This window comes from Folsomia candida, unplaced genomic scaffold (genome assembly GCF_002217175.1).
Source record: "Folsomia candida strain VU population unplaced genomic scaffold, ASM221717v1 Fcan01_Sc003, whole genome shotgun sequence".
Taxonomy (NCBI): domain Eukaryota; kingdom Metazoa; phylum Arthropoda; class Collembola; order Entomobryomorpha; family Isotomidae; genus Folsomia; species Folsomia candida.
This window is the reverse complement of record NW_019091195.1, coordinates 15,391,321-15,414,230: the sequence shown is the minus strand read 5'-3', so window position 1 is coordinate 15,414,230 and position 22,910 is coordinate 15,391,321. Positions and strand designations below refer to the sequence as shown.

Sequence of the window (22,910 nt, the reverse complement as noted above, 5' to 3'; positions counted from 1 at the left end):
GATTTGCCCAAGTATTGCATAACGAGGGAGATATGTATGCATATTAATGTGGCCATATAAATAGGCCTAGAACCACTCCTAAGCAATCTCAACTAGCAACGTCTCCCAGTTTTAATTTAAGACTTGGCTGTTAAAGGAGCCTAGAAAATTGCCAGAGATCCACTTCCGGTGAAACGGATGTTATGCAGAAAATGCATAAAATAGAACATTGTTAAATTACATGATTCAACAAATGCACTTGTGCACCCATAATGAGCACCACTCCCTCTTCGAACGGGTAAGGTTGTAATTTTCTTGGTCACGTCACAGCAGGGCATTCAGGTCGGAATTAGATTTCCAAAAAAAATATCAATTCTCCGTTCTTTCCAGCCAAAATGGGATTCAATCCAGCCAGTCATTCGTGCAATTCGATTTCATATGCATCAATCGAAGGCAGAATTGCATACAGCCAAACTTTAATGATGATGACACATTTTTATGATCACAGACTTAATTCTTTGCGTGGGTTATAGATCTATGGGACGAAATCTGCTCAGAATCCACCAAAGCGGAAATCTGTACCTCGTCGTCTGAGGGTGCTCTCTTGTTCGAAGGTTGTCGTCACCCACCACCATCATCCTGTGATCAGTCAGAGCCAATTACGGGTAATTTTTGACTGCAATCTAGTCAACCCCACAGTATCGTCACCATTCATTTTAATCATTCAGATATTGTCTGAAATTCGACTCCATTTCCAAACTCACGCAGTGTGCGAGTGTACATATGAAATGTATAAATGCACGAGTCCAAAAATCCCACAGGTAAAATTTTGACACAATCCCATTTTACGGGCTTTAATCTCACCTACCACTGTTTGCGTATGCTTTAACGGAGTGAAACGTGACCCCAGTTTTATTCCGGGTGTCGTAATAATCTTGTAATAAATGAAAAAATCTCTTTGACATGACATTTCATATTTCAAATTTCAACTCGTAAAACAATCTCATTTTCCTTCTTTTTATTTCATTCAGTTCCACCAAATGCATTTATTTATTTTTTATTGTTTCATTCCATATTTTATGTCGTTTTACGATTGCGTATACAGAATGACGACGACGTTGATTCATTATTATTACAACCGTCGTTGTACATTTCTTGTACACGGATACGCCTCTTAGCGAGAAATTTTGTACAGATTGTGTTTGTACTCGTTCCAGTTCATCCGAGTTCCTTATGTCCTCGTAATTAACTGCACAAACTTATTAATGGATGGGAGTTGAACCATGCCACCACTTGTATTTATGCACCATTTATGCACCAAGTCCGACTTTTGGAATTATGCCATGCCAGCTTTTCCTTTAGGTTTTTGCCCCATAACCACCTGTCCCCGTGAGTGAGGACGTGGTGAAAGATTGCGAGGTGAATGATTTGGGGGTCGCAGTATTCATTGTAAGATGAATGTAAAATGAAATATACGAGACTATTGGCTCTGGGTTGGGAACAAATTGTATTTCGACATTTTCATTACTTTCGTTGAATACATTTCTGTATTCATAAGAGAGCGTATTTAAGTAGGAAAACTGGAAGATTCCACGTTTCGGGTAATAGATTTATTTACACGGTTCTATTACATCACATTGATGGATTTTATATGGACCTGCTGTTCCGTATGAGCATGTAAAAGCATGTGAATTGCCAGTCTGTCTGAAGGAGGAGGACGACATTGATTTTTTCCCGTAATTTCCGACAATGACGAATTCTGAAGATGGCTGTGAAGGAAGGAAAAGGATGAAGAAGGTGGATTTATTTTGAGTAAAAAACACAAATTTTCCCATATTATCATCCATCACGGCTTTGCTCCATTCAATTTGGATCCATTGAGAGAGTGGCAATTAGAGAGGGGCGAGAGGCGAGGCGTGCATGTAACCAGATCAGGGTCAAGTTACTCCTCAAGTGGTGCATGGCAGAGTGGTGAGCGTCTCCCCTCGCCTCTCAACTACTTTCTCCTCAACAGCCTGCTTATTACACGGAATAAATTTCTCTCATCAGGAGAGAGGAGGAAATCCTTTTATTTCCAACATTACACTTTTTTATTCAATTTCTCACATTGTCATCGTGTGTGTGTGTGTGTGTGTTCTTCTTGACGACATTTTTTGTTGATGGCACAGGTACATTTCTTATCAAGATGGATGACATAAACTTTTCAAAAGTCTATGCAGCAGGTGAAGGAAGGTGACTAATGTCTCTACTATTTCTAAATATATTACCTAATTATTATTAGTTGTTGTTATTATTATTTTTGTATTATTACGTTGCACAACCGTATTTTTATAGTTATTTGATTTTTCGTACTTTGCTTCGTCACCATAAATACATATCAGTTACAATTATTGCTCCACTGTCGTAGTTCGTTACTCAAGTTCGGTTTGGTATCATCATCATAATCATCGTCAGCAATCATTGCTTATTTTATGTTCATTCTTTTTTAACAAATCTACATAATTTAAAGGTAGAAGGGACTCAAGGTAGTGAAATGAGGAAGTGGGATTCTCAATATGATTGGGAAGATATATACAAGAGAAAGTCCAGCCATCAAATTACGTCTCATTTTGGAAATGAGAAAAGGGGGTTTTAGTTTTAAGTGGTTTGGTAGGCGTGTATTTAGCTCAGGAAGGGAAAGACTTTGCTTTGAGGTAGCTAATTAATAAATACGTATCACTATCAATTAGTGCTTTGTAGTTTTGTTGCTGGTTACATACTTTTAAACGAGTTAAATTATCATTATTATTATTACTATTATTACACACTTAGGATTAGCTGTCTGCTTGGTTTTTCTGCATCATACCTGCTGCAATCGTGTCGTTCTCCTATTCCATTTTGTAACAAGAAGTAACATAGGTAAAAACATTGATATATGTTTTTTTTCTTCTCTAATCAGGGTCTTGTTCCATCCTATTTATCTGAACACGTACCATTAAAATGTACTCAACCCTTGCTATCTGTATTAAATTATATATCAGATGTACCATGATAATACAATGTTGATTTAGTACTACTGAATAATAGCAAAAATTGTATAAATGCAAAGCTAAATGGCTTTAAACAAGTTATAAGTATTACCTAACATATAAAGTGTTGTACTTTTCCGTGTATTAGATAAATGCTGCAGGCAGAATGTATAGTAAAATAAATATGAGGAAGGCAAATAATTAGTTGTAACCTAAGTACAAAATTTAAGAAAAAAACACGAATGAAGCAAAAGTTTAGTTTGACTTTGAAAACTCTGACTAGAAATTATTAATATGGATTTGGTTATTGGCTCCTGAGATTTTGTGTAATGTTTAATCAATGAGATTATCGGATATTTGGGTACTCGTAATACGTATTAGTTATTACTTGTAGTTGGCAATAATACTGGTTTAATTTGGTTATTATACTCGTAGGCAAGTAGGGGCTCAAAAACATGGAGTATTTCAACAACGCCAAGATTCGAATAAGTGTTAGATACAGATGTTGATAGTTTTTCTAATAATGACTTGAGCGATGAGTTGGATTTCGTTATGTTTGGACATTTCCAAAAGTTCCGGGTGGAGGTCGATAGGCTTTCGGAAGTGCAAAAGCTTGTAAACTATTGAACGCATATTTTCGTTGGCCAATATTTTTCAGTGTGTTTTCTCTCCGGCATCCCTCACTGAGAAGACAAAAAAAGGACAGCGGCATATTACACTAAGAGAAATTACGTATCACAAATTGATTTGCGTTTAAGTACCTTCGCATAGCGTCCAGCGCCAATTGGAATTCATGCTCGGCCAAGTCATATTCATGACTGAGGATTTGAGCCTGTTCCAGTGTCACCGACATTGACGTTCGGTCTTTCCCACTTTTACAATTTGTGAATCGAAGACCTGCATATAATTGGGACAAGAATGTGCGTTATAATTCTCGAAATTCGCCTACGAATAGGTTTATCTAAGTTTGTTCACATGTTACCCATGAGAGCTCGACAGATTTGAGCAGAAAAGTGGATAACGTCCACATTCTTTTTCTTCTTGGACAATAACTCAGAGTGCATTTTGTCCAGCAAAATGTCCACGTTAGGCTCAGCCACTTGATTTCCTACACGAAAGAAGTAATTCATTTATAATTTAGTATTCTGCTTCTTTGTTTTAAGGGAAAATAAAACCATGTATAACTCTCACTTTTTGAAGTAAACTTGACTGGAAGTGTCAACTTTTTAAACCTTCTGTAGTATTCGTTGAGTCTTGCAAAGTTGTCGAGATTTCCTTTTTCTTGTGGCTCCATGTTGGCCAACCTCTCGGCCACGGTGGCTTGCTCATTGATACCAATGTTGAAGAGAACGGGCGTAACGAGAAAGCTTGTAGAACGGGAAGAGTCGACAGGCAGCATGGAGAAGACGGCTTCCTGCACCGGGAGAAGGACCTTGAGTCCATTTCGGGACCCATGCACTTTTGGGGTGGGATGCTGACCATCTTCACGTCCAGCACTCAATACCAAGACGAACTCTACCGTTTTGAGGTCCTCAATTGCCACGACCATGTCATTCAACATTTCTGCCTCGTTGGAGAAGCAAGTGAGGAAAGAGTGGAATGAAACGAGTGGACCCAGTCGTGTGAGGATGTAGAGGAAAGATGGATCCGTCTTGCGACACCAAAGCCGTCCCATGAGTCCGGTAACAAGACAAGTTAACTACAATACGACAAATTACAGCTCATTATCATCATCGTTAATTAGTATAATTTATGATAACCATGCTCTGTTAATACTCACCGCATGAGAGAAGCAAACATCCCTCCGATACTTAACAATGTATCCTAGTTGTGCTTTTTCATTATCTTCTTGCAATCGAAATATCGAGTGTGCCAGTCGTGACGTTTTCAGTAGACCGTCCATGGCCAGGCGCAATTTTTTCATGGAAGACCGTAGTTCTTCTGACCAGTCCGTGGTGTTGGTAGAACTCGAGTAAATCATTGTACTTGCAGCCGTGTTGCTGTTGTTGTTATTCAGATGGGCTGGAGGAGGCAAACTGATCTTCAATCCATTGCCTGAAGAAGAGTCCTCACGCAATGACTTTCTCCATTGGATCCCTTCCCCTCCACGAAAGAGAGGAGCGCCACCGGGTGGACCATGAACTGAGTGGACGCGATTAATGAGGGCAGATGGACGAAGAGAATGGTGTTCTATCTCAGCTCCCTAATGACAAAAGTAAAAATTGTAGATCCGGCGTAAAAATGGTACAGTCAGGCTACGATACACGTACAAATTTATTTATCTCTTACCTGACCACAAAGCACCTTGACCTTGGAATTAAGACTGATCACACTTGCCTAAAAGAAGTTGTGGAAAGAATGCCATGTTTACCCCAACAAACGTAATACAAAACTGAATTCTAAATCATTTTGGGATATAAATTTACTTCAATATTTAGTTGAGTCAAATCCCAGGGCTCTGGCTCTTCAGAGGGTCGGTAGTAGTTGGACGATGGGGAATCTAGAAATGATTTCACAATTTCGTCAATGCCGACACCAGAGTCGGGTGTTCTATCCTCAGAATCCTAAATGTAAACAACAACAAAAACGTTAATTTTCGGCATATTCAATCGTTGACATGTGCTTCGCAGCCACCTTGCATCCATTCTCGGCAGCTCGTTTCTTGAATAAATCCACAATCGAGCGCATCGGAGAGTTTGGCGTGTCAATGCCTTCATCCACCATGTGTCCTTGCTTCTCCTGTTGAGAGTCCACATCGAATTCCGTCTCGGTGTTTAGAGTGTCATATCCAGAACAAGAATTTGGGGTCAGTGACAACTTTTGTCTTTCGAAAAAGTCAAAAGCTTCTTCAATGAGGGTTTGATCACAGATAGAGAGCAGAAGTCGGCACTGTACGCGAGGAACAGAAAAAAGAACATCATCAATCTCCATGCACTTTCACCCACGATCTAGTTAGTATTCCATCCATGCATTCTCCCACACCACTTTAGGAATGGGAACAGGGCTCCAACCAAACAAGAAACTGTTGTGTAAGTTTCTAAAGCAAAAGAAACATATGACACCGACACTTTTGAGTTCTCACCCGGTGATAGATTTCTTCAACAAACTTGTGCATCCCAGTAGTCCGTCGCTCCTTGGCCAATCTCATGATAATTTGCATTCGCTCCACAATTTCTTTCCTGAGTCGTTTTATCCCTTGAACCGAGTCATATGTCATGTTCACCTTGTTGGATGAGTACCACCCGACACTGCCTCCCTTGCTCCGATCTCCTTGGCACTTGTAATTTTGGAGAAGTCTGAATAAAACAGTAAATAAATAAAATAAAATTTCCAGTTCAATTTCCAGCTTAAAAGGAAAATTCAACTTGTTCCCACTTACTTGATCAGCCCCCCATTTTCATAGCCCTGTGCATATGCAGTAAAGGCTCCACAGGTTAAATTGTCGTGAAATCCACTCTTGTGCAAGGACTCGTTCTGTGCCCAAATCCGTTGGAGATGTAAATTCAAGGGAACAAATTCATGGGTGGGATCTCCTTTTGCTGATGATTGTCGAAAATCCGAGCTTCCGGAAGAATGATGACCATGATTGAGTAAATTCTGTCGAGCGCTTGTGTATAAATTAATGAGCCAGAGGTGTCGTTCCAGAATCTGCACTTGACGTGAGTGCCAGGGTTCGCGTAGTTCACCTAAGCCAATCATTTCTTGGAGGAGTTCCTTCTCTTCCGCGATCCAGAGTGAGCTGATGGTTACACCAAAACATATTATACTTTCCAACGAATTGACTAACAGACCATTGTTTTTTTGCCCACTTACAGTAATTGTTGCGGAAAACTAAAGCAAAGTTTGGATTCTGCCATGACTTCGTGTAAGAATATGTCTCCTCCCAGACCGGAGTGAAAGCGATATGTCGCCATGTACGGGTTGGAGAAGAGATGTCCAAAATTATTTTGAAGTGGAATCTTCAATTTGCATCCCAATTTTGGTGGGAGGGATTGCGTCCGCCGGTGGGAATATGACGATGAACTCTGTATACAAGCAATCAAATAAAGAAATGATATCACAATTCCATTTGTCTGTTTGATCAAGATTCATTTCACTGTTCTTTTCATCTCTCTCGCTCGCTCTTTGTACAGGGGAAGTTGGTTGGCATTTGTAATAAATTCATCAATTTCACTCCGAAATTCAGCTTGGATTGCATTTTTCACGGATGAATGCATCCAATCCAATCTCACTCGAAATCTGCTGTTTCTCCAGCCAGAGGCATAACCCATATACTTTACATCACGTAAACCTATACATCTAATTAATCTGAGAAGCAGATCATGCTAGAGGAAGAAATAGAGAAAGGAGTCCCGCAACTTTCTCTCCTTTTTTGCCATCATATCTCATAGCCCAACTTGTGGAGTGGGATCGGAGAGCGGTGGTGGCTGGCGTTGGTGCAATGTATCAAACCCATAAATCCAACCTGTCACCCCATTTTTTACAAGGAGAGAAAGAAAGTGGGCCTTCATCTGCAAGTGAATCCACTCTACTCCCACCATAAAACCAGGCTCAATCCCGATTATCCGGCCAGAGAGAGACGGAGAAATCCCTCTTCTGATACCATCTCCGTGTAGTTAAAGCAGTGGTAGGAGAGAAGGAATCAACTGACAGAAGAAGTAACCATCGGCAAAAATGAACAGTTTTCCACCCACTTTCACTCCACATGACAAGTCGACATGTTTATTTCAGAGTTTATCCTGCTCCCCACTGGACACACGCACACTGGCAAAGTTTCCACTAACTTTTACTCTTCCCAAAGTTACAGCTTTACTCTAACCACAACGTAACTCTTCTTATGCCAGGATAAGTAAGTCGTCGTCGTCTTGAGTGTCTATGCCTTCTCTGGGATTTCTATCTTTCTCCGCAAATTGTTAGAAATTGAAATTGAACCATAATTCTTCCCTCACTTTCGTTTCTGCAGAGCTAGTTTAGCGTGCTTTATGGCGGCACAGTGAACGATGACAAATGATTCATGAGAGGACATGTTTAATTTTCTTCAAGAATGAAAACAAATGAGTGTCTTTCTGCTTACCAGGACGATGTGGCTGTGTCGGGGATTGTTGTGATGGTGGGCGTCGTATTTGATGGGATTCGGCCTGCAGGGTGTACTTTCCGTGGAAGATCGCTCCTCTCGCTCCAAGTTCCAGCAGAGGAGGGTGAGGAAACCGGGGTGGGTGTGGTGGTTCGTGCCGCTACTGCTACTGCTACCACTACTGCTTCGGTGACTACTAGCTGTCTGAGGTGAGATGGGCAGGCGAATTCGCTCAATGGATTTCAGTGAGCCGAGTTGAAGGGCGAGGTGACCCACGACGGTCACCGTGCTGGTAGTCAGTTCTCGAACGTCTTGAATGGTGAACCGCACTTCGGAGTTCTCTGTGAGACCGTCAGTCCCACGGAAGGAAATTGTGGTGAGGAACACGGGGTTGGAGGACCGCTAGAGTACATCAAAAATCGAGTACATTAGTCTAGAGGAAGAAGTACGACATCCACACGACTTTCTATCTGACTGGATAGCTTACATGGACAATTTCTGTCACGGCGTACTTAACCCATGACCCCGTATTCAAGTTCCTCACGTGTACAACCACTTTGGGGGATGGGGCTCGACCATGTACATCACATAAGAGGTTATCAGCAGATAAGGATATTTCACAAATGGGTGACTCGGACACATCTGTGACAATCAATTAATTTGAGTTGCTTGCAATGCTTTACTGTGGTCGCAACTAGAAAATCATTACCTGCTACATATCCGCAACTCTTGATCGGAGATACAGCGGATCCTTTTCTTGAACACGTTTCTGCAGAATATGCATGACTTAACCTGGCCTGGATTTCAGCCTTGATAACCTCCACCCGTGCCCTTATCGCGGAGAAGGATGCTGGAGAAAATGAGCAGAGGTCAATCACCCGTTTGGTAGAAAGCGTCCTCTTCTTCCACCATACTCTACTTTTAGTTGAGTTCCGTCAAGTCAAGTCAAGTCAAGTCAAGTAGTTTGTTATTGTTTAGAGTTTAGTTTTTTCTACAAACTTACTTTACTTTCACTTTTAACCCCCCACCACCACCACACCCACAGTCATGGAAAACAACAAGGAACTTCAGGTATAAGGATTCCCTTCTCTCTTTTCTCAATTTATTATTAAGTTACATATATTTTTTGTTTAGGAGCAGTTGGAGTTTCAACAGGAGAAAGTTAAACGATATGAAGAGGTCTTTGATGCAATTTTCCGTAAAACACAAGATACTTCTAGGAAGAGCATGAACACTGCAAACTCGGTCATCCAAGAGTTTAAGACAACAGTATGTTTGTTAAAAATGAAATTACTAACTAGTCATCTTTATTATGAATTTCTTGTTACTAATTTTTATAGGTGGAACACTACAAAACGATGCCAGGTCCTGTTTTTGAGCCAATAAAGGTGGAAAACTGTCTGATTAAGACACAAACAGGATGGAAATGCAGGGTGTGCGATACTCCATTTCAAGACAAATCTAAACAGCATGGAATAGATCACATCATGATAAAGCACATGTGTAAGAATAAATATATTAGTGTATGTAATATGCAGTTGCTATTTCCATTAATTAAGTTTGATTGCATTTTCAGTTCTGCAACCTTATCTCTGTGGAGTTTGCAACATTTCGTTCAGCGAAAAATATGGCTTAACTAAGCACAACAAAACATCACACATTTCTGTTCCTGAAGGTGCAAATCTCTATACTGAGGATAGTAACAAGTATGTTTCCTGCAGGATCTTCAAGAAAGATGATGATGATGGTAAAAATATGTCCTAAACTGTTAATTACTTAATCGAATGAATGCTGATTAATATTAAAATGTCTTCATTTTATGCACAGACGACAATCTCAAATCTCAACTCTACATGATGAAATTCTTCAAGAAGGCTGACAAGACCAAGAAAATCATCTACATAAGTATTGATGTCACCACTTACAAAGATGTGAAAATTGCAGCAGAACTACTCCGACAAAAAACAAGTTAGCTGCAGAAGCACTGGAGAGAGGAGAAATCCCTGTTGGTTGCAGCTATATGCATCTCTTTAAAGACGGGTATGATTTCGACCCTTCAGATGTAGAAGTTCTTCGGATTTATGGAAATAATGAGGCAACTGGAAAAACATTAAAAACCTTTACCCGAGTAGTTACCAAATCCAAGTGTTACCACCTCCCCAAAATTTCAATTGAAAGGATGACAAGTTGTGAGCAAACGTTACTCGACCAAATTGGGGCTTTCGTTTCTAAAATGCCGGAAAGAAATCAAGTTTTCTTCAACACCCAAGCGTGGAAGCAACAGAGTGGTGAAATTGGCTTGTTCGAACCGGAAGACACTTTCTCACCAAAACGAGCTAAATTAGAGTAAAAGTTTTATGATTTAATGATATGCCCAGTAATACTATTTAACGTGTCCTCGTATTTTAAGTTACAGATCTTAATTATAGTTTCTTTATGCAAAAGAACGTCAACTTTTGAGAAATTAGTAGGATATTCGTTAGATATTATTTTTAGTTTTTAAGTTGTTTGTTAATAAACCGTTCCTCAAATTGAATAAATTACCTGCCCCGAGAGCCTCCATCCAAGCGGTTCTCTCCACATCGGTGGACGCACCCAGGGTTATCACACCGCCGGAATGGAAAGCTGAATAAAAGTTCAATTAAATACATGTCTCTCCGTAAGCCGTTCGGAATAATATGCAATAATAAAAACTTGCCAATGTTGAAGCAAAAGTGGTGTTGTGCCACTTTCCCCGAAGTCGCCTCTGTCCCCAGGGCCACGCCATAATTTTCCAGCACAATCACACCCAGAGGTTCCGACCAGTGATCACAATTTCGGAGGTAGAAGAGGAAATTCCCACAGAGACGAAACCATCGCTCCGTTAAAGCTGGGGGGACATTTGTGATGATAATTTCATTAAGAGAGTCAAACTCTACGTGGACAACTTTCTACGTGCGAGGCGACAACGTGGTCCAAAATACACATTCACTAATCTACGACATTACATGCAATGCGCGTCCAAGCAACAATGTGTAATAACGAAAAGCTACTACTTTACTAATACTGGAACTACGTAGGCAAGTGTGCAGTGCGTGACATGCCATGCTTTTCGGGTAAATACCACAACACAGAAAGCTGTACGTGCAGAATTCTTGGACAATTTTTCTTAATCATTTTTAACCAGAATTTCTTACTCCACGAGCATATTTTTTTCTCGTTAATTGCATCACTACACATTTGAATAAAGTACTCATCATCATCATCATCTAAACAAGGAAGCAGACCGTGTTGGTGTTAAACATGGTGAATAAGGAAGTAGTGTAGCAGAGGAGAGAGACAAATTGCTTTTTTCTCCGTGTGAGAGACAGAAGAAGACGACAAGAGAGTCATTATTAAAAGCTGCTGTTAAATATGTAGTGCGTGCAACAAAACACGACTGCCTGAGTATTACTACTAATTGTATCCCTACTGCTGCTCACTACTAGGCATTCCCCCAGCAGTACAACTTTGCGCATACCTTGGGGACTGGGTCCGACACAACTGAAAGAGTCCCGTTTCCCCGTCGATTTTCGTCCTGCTTTTCACCAACGAAAACGTGATTACGTACAACATACACTTTTATCAACGAGTATTATTTGTGAACCAACCCTGTGTTGGATAATATGTAAATGTTTTAATTTATCTTAATTCTCAACATTCTAAATTCTTTGACAAATCTGTATTTTCCTATTTTTCTGTTCTTATACTCATTTCCGAGCAGTAGTAATGGGAGAAAGTCCATCTGTTTTCAACAACCCCACTTGTTCTCTCTCTTTCTCTCTCTCTCGGTAATGCTCCAACTCCTGCTTTCACTCTCGGCAGAGTTAGTTTAACTACAAAATCTCTGCTAATCTCCTTTCCTCTCTTGCTCTTTCACTCCTTTGGTCCAGACCCTGATGGACTTAATGGACTCCCAATTTCCAAACCTATCCTCATCTCCTTGGTCCGTCGCTTGAGACGGAGACTGAGGAGGAAAGGTTCTCAACCATGCACCCTCAGATTTCGATGCCCTTTGGATACTGGATTAGGTGACATTTTTCTCCATGACCCCACCTGCGCCCATTGTAACGTACGCCCCACCATAGACTTGCTGCATTTACAAACCTTCGCTGAAAATCCAATTTTGATCAGATTTTGATAATTTTCCTGATCCTAGATAGTTTTTTATCCTGTCCGACACCAAACTCGTTTTTTCAAAATTTTCGAAAATTTCCTGACCAGGAGTAAGACTTCGAATAAATCAAAATTCCAAAAAAATGAGTTTGGCATAAGAAAGCAACTTTCTTGGACAATGGTACAAGGATTTTTAAAATCTGGTCACATTGGATTTTTGATGCAGCTTAAAAAGACCGAAAACAGAGATTTTTTGTGGTCTTGGGCCCTTTAGGTGGGTGTGGCGTGGTAGGTTTTAATACGCTCACCTGTCCAAAGGACATCAAAATCTGGTAGTGTCGACCTCACAGCCTCTCCTCATGCCTGAGTGAGTCATTAGAAGCAGGGTTTGGAAAACCCCGGGGTTTTTGTAGAAAAACCCAACCCCTGGGGTTTTTCCGGGGTTTTTGGGGTTTTTGTGGGTTTTTGGGTTTTTGTGGGTTTTTGTGGGTTTTTGTAGATTTTGGGGCAGGTTGAACCAGAATTCCTAAAATTATATATTAGAGATAAACTAATTTTATATACAATTTTAACATGCAATTTTAACCGTTATCATTGATTTGGACTGTTACATCGAAAATTTATGTTTGACATGTAAATCTGGATATATGCAATCATATTTGGAAATTCAAGTCGCAAATGAAGATTCTCAAAATTTCAAGATGAAATAGAAAAGTTAATTAGCATTGATCTACGTTGTAGTTTAAGGGATTTTGTTTCAATCTACCTCAAAATCCTACAAAAACCCCGGAAAAACCCACAAAAACCCACAAAAACCCGCAAAAACCCCATTAAGCATTAGGGTTTTTCCGGAGATTTGATACCCCAAAAACCCACAAAAACCCCAAAAACCCCAACCCACAAAAACCCGGGGTAGCGAACCCTGATTAGAAGACTTTGGGAGAAAAAAGTAAAAACAAATGACTGATTTCTAAAAGATCCACAAGTTTTTTAGTATCGCTTTTACTCGTCTGTCGTTTAAGGTTTCTGCTGGATTTCAGACCCGTTTTCGTCTAATGGATGTAACGATGTGCGTAGGTCTGTGTGCAAAGAAATAAGTTTGTCCGTCTTTCAGGTTTTGGCGTGCGAGCAACTATAAACGATTCAGGATAATGAGTTCCAACTTTTGTAGAGTTCTTTCTTTTGGAGAAAACGTTCTATCTCTAATTAACAAAAAAGGCTGTATAGTTTCGTAACAACCAGAGGCATGCACAGTCGCACTACTTACTTTCTCTGTAAAAAAATACGCTATACAACCACAAAAAAGGAAGGATGCAAATTACAGGGCATCTTGCATTATACATATCATCATCGCATTTTTTCATCGTCACTATGCTACGTAGGCATACGGAGGCCAGAAATAACATATTCTCTCATTTCCCAAGACACAATCAACATTTAATGCATTCTTCATGCAAATTTGATTCTTTTATGGACGGACTCAGGCAAACTTTGCCCCCTGCTCACTTTTTTGGCTTTTGGTCTCCATTCTCCTCTATCAAAAAAAGCGTCTGGACATAATTTATTCGGCATTAATGCAAATTAAAATGCGTATGCTTTCCCCATTTAGAAAATATCTCAACTTCGCCTCGAGATGACGTTTTGATAAATAAATTTGCAATAAATTTCATGACCTGTAGCAAAAATACATACAGGAAGAAGGACGAGACCGACGGTGAGACGCAATTTTGAAGGAGAGAAGAGAGACCACCCAAAAATGTCGCAAAACTTTTTTTTTCTACAAACATGAAACTTGCAATACTTACTTTCACTCCTGCGAAAAAAGCTGTCCGACTTTTCCCTGAGGAGAAGAACGCCCTCTTTCTCATACTTGTGAGCTGGTTGGGAGGCAAGGGTCAGGAGCTCTTGCTTGTTGAATCGCATAATGAGAGCGACGACGACGACGACGGACAGGGATTCAGGTCACAATCAGTTCGTTATGGCCGCATCAGCCTATTAAACAAAGCCAAGCAACAATTGTTATTATACAAACACTTTTTTGTAAGAATCTGGTTTAATCTTCATTTCAATTTTCCACTTAAGGGGAGAAAGAGGCATTATTGTGTGGTTGAATGGGGGAATCAATTTTGCCTGGCTGCATGGCAGTGGAGAAGAGATAGAGTTTAATTAAGAGGGCACCCAAGAGGGCAACTTTACTGACTTTTGCACAAAAGAAAGTACAGTAACGAACCAACTTCCTCCTCCTTGGTTGTTTTTTCGATGCCCGTTTTTATCTCATCTGATCTTTGCTTTCTTATGTATTCTAAGCGTACTTTTACACGCGGAAAAATGAGATTTCTTCTTGGTCCTAGCGTAACTGGAGGAATTTTTTAAGACTTGTATAACACGAGATGTGCAATGAAACGCTTTACGTACGACCCAGACAGACGGTACCTAGGAGTATATGGTACGCAAGATAATTGCGGTTTGGGGTAAACTAGACGACACTTGAATAATTTAGCTGGATGCTGTCCTTACTTAAATATGCATAGGTTTCGCAAAGTTGAGTAATGAACCGTGGATGAATGGATTTATGTATAGTTGAACATTTCGGTTTGAAGAAAGGTATCCTCCTCTCATGCATACTGATTACATACGAGTGCACATGGTGACTGGAATAGGCAGCCCTTTGGCATGAAATCTGGAACAACGCACTGTGCATAAAATCTGCTTAAAAATAATCTGGTCAATTACACGAATTGTCCGGATTTGGACTGTGTAGAAGTTAGATAAGGTATATGACTGACTGACTACTAATCCAGAATATATATGTAGCAGTAGTGGACCGTATAACATTGCTGAATGGGAACATTTATGTCACGTCTTGATCCCGTAAAGGCCAATTCTTTGGTTCCATTCAACTTAATGGAAATGGCTACTTTGGTTTTTTTATTCAATGTTGAAATGAAACAGGTCCTGGCGATAAGATTTTCTTGGCCATGGCTAAACAATGCCCATAGACTTGGACATTAGAGAGACGTACATACATAGCACGTCTCTCTAATTTTACATCTCTAACCTTACCTCATTGTTCCATTAACTTTTAAGTGAAAGCTGCATGGACAACTTAAAATTCAATAGGTAAACAGCCTCCCAATCGCTATTCATTTCAGTGAAGCTCGTGCTGTGTTATTCACTGACCTTGTCTTCCACACTTGCTCAATATTCCCCACCACTCCGTCTCCCCAACGTCATTAGATTAATTTAAGAAAGGGAAATGCTTCACAGCCTCTCACGTTCTGCATACAGAAAAGCTACAGACGGACCACTCGACATTTCCGACATTTCATACTTTCCCTGCTTTTTTATATTACTGGCACCCCTCCAAACACCTCGTTAAGCAACAACAACAAATGATTCCATTATTGTTTGTAAATATCGATCACTCTCCTGATTGCACATATTTTACAGACTCTATTACACCCAGTTTTCTCACTTTTCATGTCCACCGATACTTACTTTCACTCGTTTCGCTGGGAGAAAACTGTGGACTGCTCCACACTCCTGCATACACAGAATAGAAACACAAAAAGATTGGCCTAACTGTCCATCTTCACGCTTGACGTGGCACTGCTCACGTAGGGGTAATACACACCACCCACATCCACTCCACTGCCAACCCGTGTGGGCACAATAATCATAATGGGAATGGCATCTTAGAATTTCTAAAGTTTTTCCCCTTTTTTCTCACAATCCGAAATAAATAAATCTCTGCGTTCCTCGCTACCTTCCTTTCTCTCTTGATTCATGAGGACAGCAAACACAAGGAATGACTACTCTGGTGTGCAGACGCTAATTGCAATGGTGGCCGTGATGATGATGTTGTTGTGCCCAAGAAACATGGAGGATATATATCCTGCTCCCAAGGGGAACCAACTATCCGAATCTCAAATTGAAAATTGATTCCCTTCCCGTGGGTCATGATTCTTGGGAAAGGAATAAGAGCCCAGCAACCTTTCTTTCTTCAAGAGTGCAGGTAAGGAAACCACGGGATGATGATGCTGATGGGGATAATGCCACACACCTCTCGTCCTCTCTGAGTGGGTAATAATTTTAAAAGTAAATAAATGATGAGCCCATGATGTTGATGGGACAAGATGAGTTGTGTTAGTAGCGAGTAAAAATTGATTTTCACTCGTAAACTGCCCCTTAGGGAGGATGAAATGGGAAAGGGCCCATTTTTTGGGGAGAATCATGCCCTGTCATACGACTACTTGTACCACTACGTACACCACAACGGCTGGGTGAGGTTGGTTAGGTATCGTCATCCTTATATCAATTCAATATTTTATTTTAGTGCTGTACATTTTTTCCAAGTGTAAGTAAGGCGGGCTGGGTTCGCATTTTTACGACGGGATTATCACACCAACTCAAGCTCTGCTACATACATGCCGTCACACACTCTGCAAAGAATGGCAACCCAAATAAGATGAGAGACGAGGAGAAAGTTTACATACGTAACAGGGCGAAGCAAAAATAACTTTTTGTATTCTGTTTTTTACATCTCATGATGACGACCATGTAGGAGAGTGAAACTATTTGAATATTTGTCCCTTGCTGGAGCTTCTCTCTTTTTCTTGGAAAAAATACTCCCTTCTTGGGGTTTCCCTTCTGGTACTTTTGGACGGATGGAATGACTACAAGCATACTTCAGCCTCAAGTTGGACTAGTTTCTAATGCGAGATTCTTGTCCTACTAAAACATTTCTATTAAACCAAGTTACATTTCCTCCTCCTCGCTTTTATTGTACGCTAAGTGACAGCAAAGTTGATAGAAGCTGATTAAGTTAATTAATTACTTTAATGAATTAACACGCTCACTAGTCGCATACATATATTTACATATCATCTTGTTACCCATCCGTCCAGTCATCTATCCAACTCCTCATAAAATATTCATGCTTCTTCTTCTCCTCCGACGGAAAATAACTAAGTGAAGGGAGACTCTTCCTTCTCCACGTTTGCACATGGATGCGGTTCATCCGTTATCCCTCCACCATCATCACACCACCATCGCCTCTCCTCCTGCTTTACATCTCTTGTGTTTCTCCATTAATTTTAATTTGCTTTCTCCACTCCCCTCAATTTCAGCCAAAGGAAAGTGGGCACACCGACCAAGCACCACCAACACCAACACCACCACCACTTGGAACGGAAGGAAGGAAACGAGGGTAAGAAAGTTTCACACCAAGAAAAACGTGGAGAACCAAGAAAGAAAGTGAAGGAAGGCAGGAGAGGCGCATACGGGGAGCTAAATAAGGCTTAAAAAATCATCTTTCTTTCTTTACTCTCGCCCTCTCCTTTTCTGGGCAAAAATGGATGCAAAAGACATGTTCATGCTATGTTAATAAAACGATAAATCAAGGACTTGATTTTATTTCACTTTCGCGACAAAATAAGAAAGTGAAAACAACAAAGTGCTCGGGGTAGGTATACGCATACGATTTCTTCTCTCTCTCTGTGCGACCACCCCCATAGTCTCATCTGTGGAGGACTTTCCATTTCAATTTATGCTTTTACACCACCACGAGAAGCCCATCTTCTATTCTGCCATGAACACACAGGGGCCATGTAAGCACGTCTTGTTTATTGTGACAATGATCATGGGCCAATAAGTAAAAAGTCGGATTCAGCCAGACTTGTCGACACCGGCTGCTTTTGGATTTCTCACCCCTTTACAACTCTCTCCCTTCTTTCTCCTCGTCGCACCCACTTCGTCCTCTTCTGGACCCATTTATTTATTACTATTGCTTGAATGGGATTAGCACAAAGGGAGGACTAAGGAGGATTTGGATCATGCGAGAAGAATTCTCTCGCTCATTTTCCTTCCCTACTAAAGCCCTCGCATACGTAAATGTAAAACCTCCATTTCCAACACCACCACCAAAGCAAAGGAATGGCAGAAAGAAAGAGAGAGAAAGTGAACGAATAGTGCAATGGAATGCATCCAGGCTGAGCCAACTAAACCCTAAAATCCTTGAAAAATAGGGCTTGGCTTTTCTTCTTATTTCTTTATCCTATTTCCCTCTCCTGTTCTTCTCTTGTTCTTCTTGTTCTTATCTTCTTAGTGTATGTACTCCTACTCTGAGTATAACCTGAAGTTATTCTCTGCAGTCCTGATTGAAACATTTTTCATGTCTCTCTCTCACTCTCTCTCTCCAAGAAAAGTCTCAAGCACTCTCATTCTCAACCAACAAACAACCTGATACGACCCTGATTAGAAAAAAAGTCTAAATAAATATCATTCTCATTCCTCCCTTCACTTGAAGGGATACGAAGCGATACGAAGTATGTGTAATTGTTCCACTTACTGCACATACAATTATAAGTCGTATATATACTTGGGTAGCAAGAAAACCACAAGCTTTGACTCTGCTTGTAATCGTTCAGGTTGTGAATTATTGCCAGTCTGTGGACCAAAATGGGAGAAAAGTGGAAGATTGTGTGGCCTGACTTGATTTCTCGCTGCGACAATGGACCCCATTCATTCCATAACTCTTGGCTGAGGCAGAGGGAGAAAGCAGACCAACGGAGAAAGGGACCCACCAAGCAATTGCATCATTACCCTGCTAGTCAGGCTACCCCGTTCCTCGTCGTCGTGGTGTCGTTGTGGTGAGTGGAGTGGAGAGCTATACATGCCATCACCAATTCTTTAATTGCACTTGGATTTAATCTCGGTTAATTTATGGTCTATGAGCAGTGCCCTCATAGCAAAAGGCCATGAGACCGACGGGAACGAGCCGTCTGAGTCATTCTCGCACCCACAATTACGTACCTTACATCTTATTATTACCTCTCTCCCCACCATTTCGTCCCTAGCATTACTTTGCTGCGGTCTACGAAACACGGCCCAGCGAATTTACTCGAGTTCCGCAACATTTCACTCTTCATCCTCAAACTCCAAAGTAGTTCGCACGAACGGCACAGCGTAATAATGAAGTAAGAGGGTGAAAGTTAGAGGTGGAAACAGAGTAAAATCCGGGTTGGTATAGGAATGGTATAGGAATCTACAATTATTTTTGGAGGTTTTTTACCTGCAAGAATAGAGTCAGTCACGACATAACGCAATATTTAAATAGTTTCGAACTTTCAAAACCACCCAAAAAAGGTGTCTGCCTATAAACCATTGCGCACATTATTATTGTTAAGGTCGGTTGGACCGAGTTAGTTCTAGGAGCTGAATAAATGGAGCGGAAGAAGGTGATGATGAGTGTGTTTCAGCATAAATTACCTAAAATCACCGCATAGTAGGCATGCTCTCGCCTCTCTCCCTCCATGCCTAACTTCCTTCTTCATCATCCTCATTATTTTAATCAAATCAGTATCAAGGGAAATGATGATGCCCTCTCTTCTCTCCTAAACGGTTCAACGGGCATGGAAATCATCAGCATCCTCATCGTTATGCAAGAAAGCGGAAGAATTATTCACGAGAATGCAACCCTGATTACGACATGTACGAATTCATTAAGAGTAGAGAGAGAGAGAACTGTTGCCAGACTCGTTTGGGGAATGGGAAATAGTCCAGGATGATTTCCGAATTGATTTTATTTTGTAAAATAGAAAAGGATGATTAACTCACCATTTTGGAACAGGCTCCAATATTCGTCCTGAGGGAGGAGGGGAAGGGTGGTGTCAACCTTAGTTCCGAATGATAGCAGTATAGCAAATCATTGAAATACTAGGAATTGGACTGTCAACTCGTCGTTTATAGTCTTGGATGAATGACAGCAGCAAAGCAAAAGTTGTGGTTTTGGTTTTCGCAACCAACGTTTCTAAAATTCCATTATTTCTCAAAGAACAAGGTAACCGGAAGGGGAAATGGGAACGCTGGGTGGTCTGGTCTATTGGTGATAAATCCATTCTTTCTAGTCGTCCCCCAAGTTAGTTAATAATATACAAATATATATATTATTCCTCCTCACAAGAGTTAATTCGCAACGACAACAACATCAACTTTTGACAGGGTATCAAATGCACCTCCATGCTTCATCCCCGATTAAATAAAGTGTAGCCGTGGTGGGCAGTTGTGTACTGGTAGATGGATGACCGTTCAAGGGTGACGGTGGCGAGTCCAGTGTCGGTTGATGGATGTGACGACGAAGAAACGGCGACTATTATCGATGACACGGATACACTATTGTTTCCCTTGTTAAATGTCACCAGCTCGATGTTTTGATGGATGACGATGAGGATTGAGAGAAATCTGATCTTTTTTACATTTCCATGTTTTTGGGAAGCAGATTCTGCTTAGCAGAGTGTATGGAGTTCTATAAATGGAATGTAGAGCAGAACCAAGAAAAAAATGAGGTGTTTTGTAATATCGTCCAATGTGTGTACAATAACTGACTAATGAAAGAACAAAATGGAGAAATCTTGTATTGCGAATACACTTTTTCTTAGGTGAAGGAAAAGTAACCATAAAGTGATCATGTTAAAAGATCACCATGGTTACGGCGAAGCCTAAGTATGCATTCAGCTGCAACTTTGAAAAACTCCCACTGAGATTTCGCCCGAACCGTTCATTGCATCGAAAACATGTTGAAACAAAAAAACTAGAGAATTCTGTTTTACAGAGACATTTTTCTTATTTTTCCAAAATTCCAATTCCTTCAGGTAGAAAGTCCGATGTCTAAATTTTCAAATCTATTTCTTGGCACCAAGGAAATGTTTCCGGCCGGGGGTTTGCCATTTTTATTATTCTCCAGGATAATACGCAAATTTTAAGCCTTTGTTCAACTTAATCGGATGAAAACTCACGGAATTAGAGCTTTTTGAAATATTTGCATTAAGCAACCTATTTACGTATTTACGTGTTAGGTTACTGGTTGCTAACGTGCGCTAATAGTTCATTTAGCATCGCTATTCAATACTCAACATATCCAATGTTGCTAGACAATCGAATTACGTTATTATTAGATCGCTAAGTGTCAAGGCATGTTGCAACAGAACAATCCTTAAAATTTAGAAACTGGGGAATTAAATTGGTATGCCACGCATCCACACTCACTGGGGGATTAAATTTGTATGACACGCATCCACACCCACTGGGGGGATTAAATTGGGATACCGCGCATCCACTCACAGGAGAATTAACAACGTTTAAGATTTTATAATTACATATGATTTTATGGATATAAGTTCACAAATCACTAAAAATAATGAAATAAATAAACTTAGGTGAAGGACGCGCTTAAAATATTAAAACAAGAAGCATTAAAAAATGTCATAAATCGTTTAATATTTATTAACTTTTACTGCACCGGGGCCCAACTAACACAGGAAAAAAGTTATGCTTTCAATCATTAGGAACAATGAATCGAAATACGTAACAAGTATGTTTTTGTATATGAAACTTGCAAGATTTGAATCGTTATCTTTCAATAAATCGCGACACCTCTTATAGAGGAAATTTGCTCATGTTCTGGCGTATTTTAATAACTCCCCTGTAATGCTGCACTTAATATTTAATCAAGTCGTTGGTTTAGTTACATTTATTGTTATTCATTGCTTTGAAAATTTAATAGTTGGGCCCCCGGTAAAGTAAAAGTTAATAAATATTAAACGATTTATGACATTTTTTAATGCTTCTTGTTTTAATATTTTAAGCGCGTCCTTCACCTAAGTTTGTTTTTTAAAGTTTATTTATTAAAAGTTGAATATGACAACAAAAGAAACTTAATACTTTAATTAAGAGAAAACAATTTTAGTACCTTGATGATACAGCCCAGTTTAATTTTTGCAGCAACTTCCTTCACAAATTCAACGTTTCCAGGATAAAGTCACATGAACCAATTTTCGCTACTTGCTGCACGCACCACTTAACCGCTTGCCCCTTGTTGTTTCCAGTCAAATTTGTAATTACTAATTCTGCACTTCTCCGAAATGTTATTCTTCCCATCCATAACCCACCGTGTTTTGTCAGATGATAATAACACCGGATGGTGGTGATGATGATGATGACTGCTTACTCCTCCTTGCCGGAATCAGACTGACACTTTTTACATCTCTCGAGCCAACAAAACATTTCACACAGCCGAAAGCTCTTTACTTTTTTTCTGCCATTCTATATTCCTCACAGTAGTGTGTGTATCCGTCTGCCGTGTAATAAATAATACAACAATAATGCAATGCGATGTAGAAGTCTGTGGGTATTAGAAAAATAAGTAAGTGTACACCACACTTTGTTTTGTGAGCAACCCGGTGTTAAAGTCAGAATGGATACATACAGATATACACTGGTCGTCTTGAATATACGTCCAAAAAAGCTGCCCCAGTCGCACCTTGTCTCTATTTCCTTTGTGTATGTAACACGACGACTATACAACTTTGTTGCTCAACTTTTTTTCTCAACTTACTGTTAAATTCCATGCGAGTGAATCATTCAAATTCGGCGTGAGTACCTTTTCTCGTCAGCTCGTTTTATGCACATTCTTGCAAGGTGACGACGACTATGATGTGATGAGAGTTTTTAATTATTTGGCAAGACTCGAGTCCATGATAATGATGAGGAGATGAGTTGACAATGGAATCAGGTGGATGTTTGCAGGTCGTAAAAAGTCAGATGGTTTTCTTTCAGTCGGGGAGTCAGATGGACCCGGACTCACCGAGAAACTCGGACTGGATGAGGAGATCTCTACCCGGATTCTTCACTCTGCTCTCTCCGAAATTCGGACTGGG

The 22,910-nt window shown here is 40.2% G+C and overlaps 1 protein-coding gene across 4 annotated transcripts; it reads right to left on the bottom strand.

Annotated features, from left to right (window-relative positions):
• Nucleotides 1-2,045: 2,045 nt before the first annotated feature.
• On the bottom strand, nucleotides 2,046-22,877 carry LOC110847053 (inositol polyphosphate-4-phosphatase type I A). 4 transcript variants are annotated; one of them, XM_035849369.1, is made up of 20 exons: nucleotides 21,944-22,877; nucleotides 19,813-20,500; nucleotides 14,001-14,187; nucleotides 11,561-11,620; nucleotides 10,760-10,930; nucleotides 10,606-10,686; nucleotides 8,771-8,911; nucleotides 8,549-8,703; nucleotides 8,062-8,463; nucleotides 6,801-7,012; nucleotides 6,367-6,726; nucleotides 6,070-6,283; nucleotides 5,622-5,876; nucleotides 5,414-5,551; nucleotides 5,277-5,324; nucleotides 4,768-5,190; nucleotides 4,179-4,686; nucleotides 3,970-4,095; nucleotides 3,749-3,884; nucleotides 2,046-3,670 (listed from the first exon to the last, which is right to left on the bottom strand). In XM_035849369.1, exons 3-20 carry the CDS (start codon nucleotides 14,116-14,118, stop codon nucleotides 3,538-3,540), a joined length of 3,681 nt encoding a protein of 1,226 aa, XP_035705262.1. In that variant the 5' UTR covers nucleotides 14,119-14,187; nucleotides 19,813-20,500; nucleotides 21,944-22,877; the 3' UTR covers nucleotides 2,046-3,537. The 4 variants fall into 4 exon arrangements, with proteins under 4 accessions (XP_035705262.1, XP_035705264.1, XP_035705263.1 ...); XM_035849371.1 differs by having other exon boundaries at nucleotides 11,561-11,617; XM_035849370.1 differs by lacking the exon at nucleotides 19,813-20,500.
• Nucleotides 22,878-22,910: the final 33 nt, after the last annotated feature.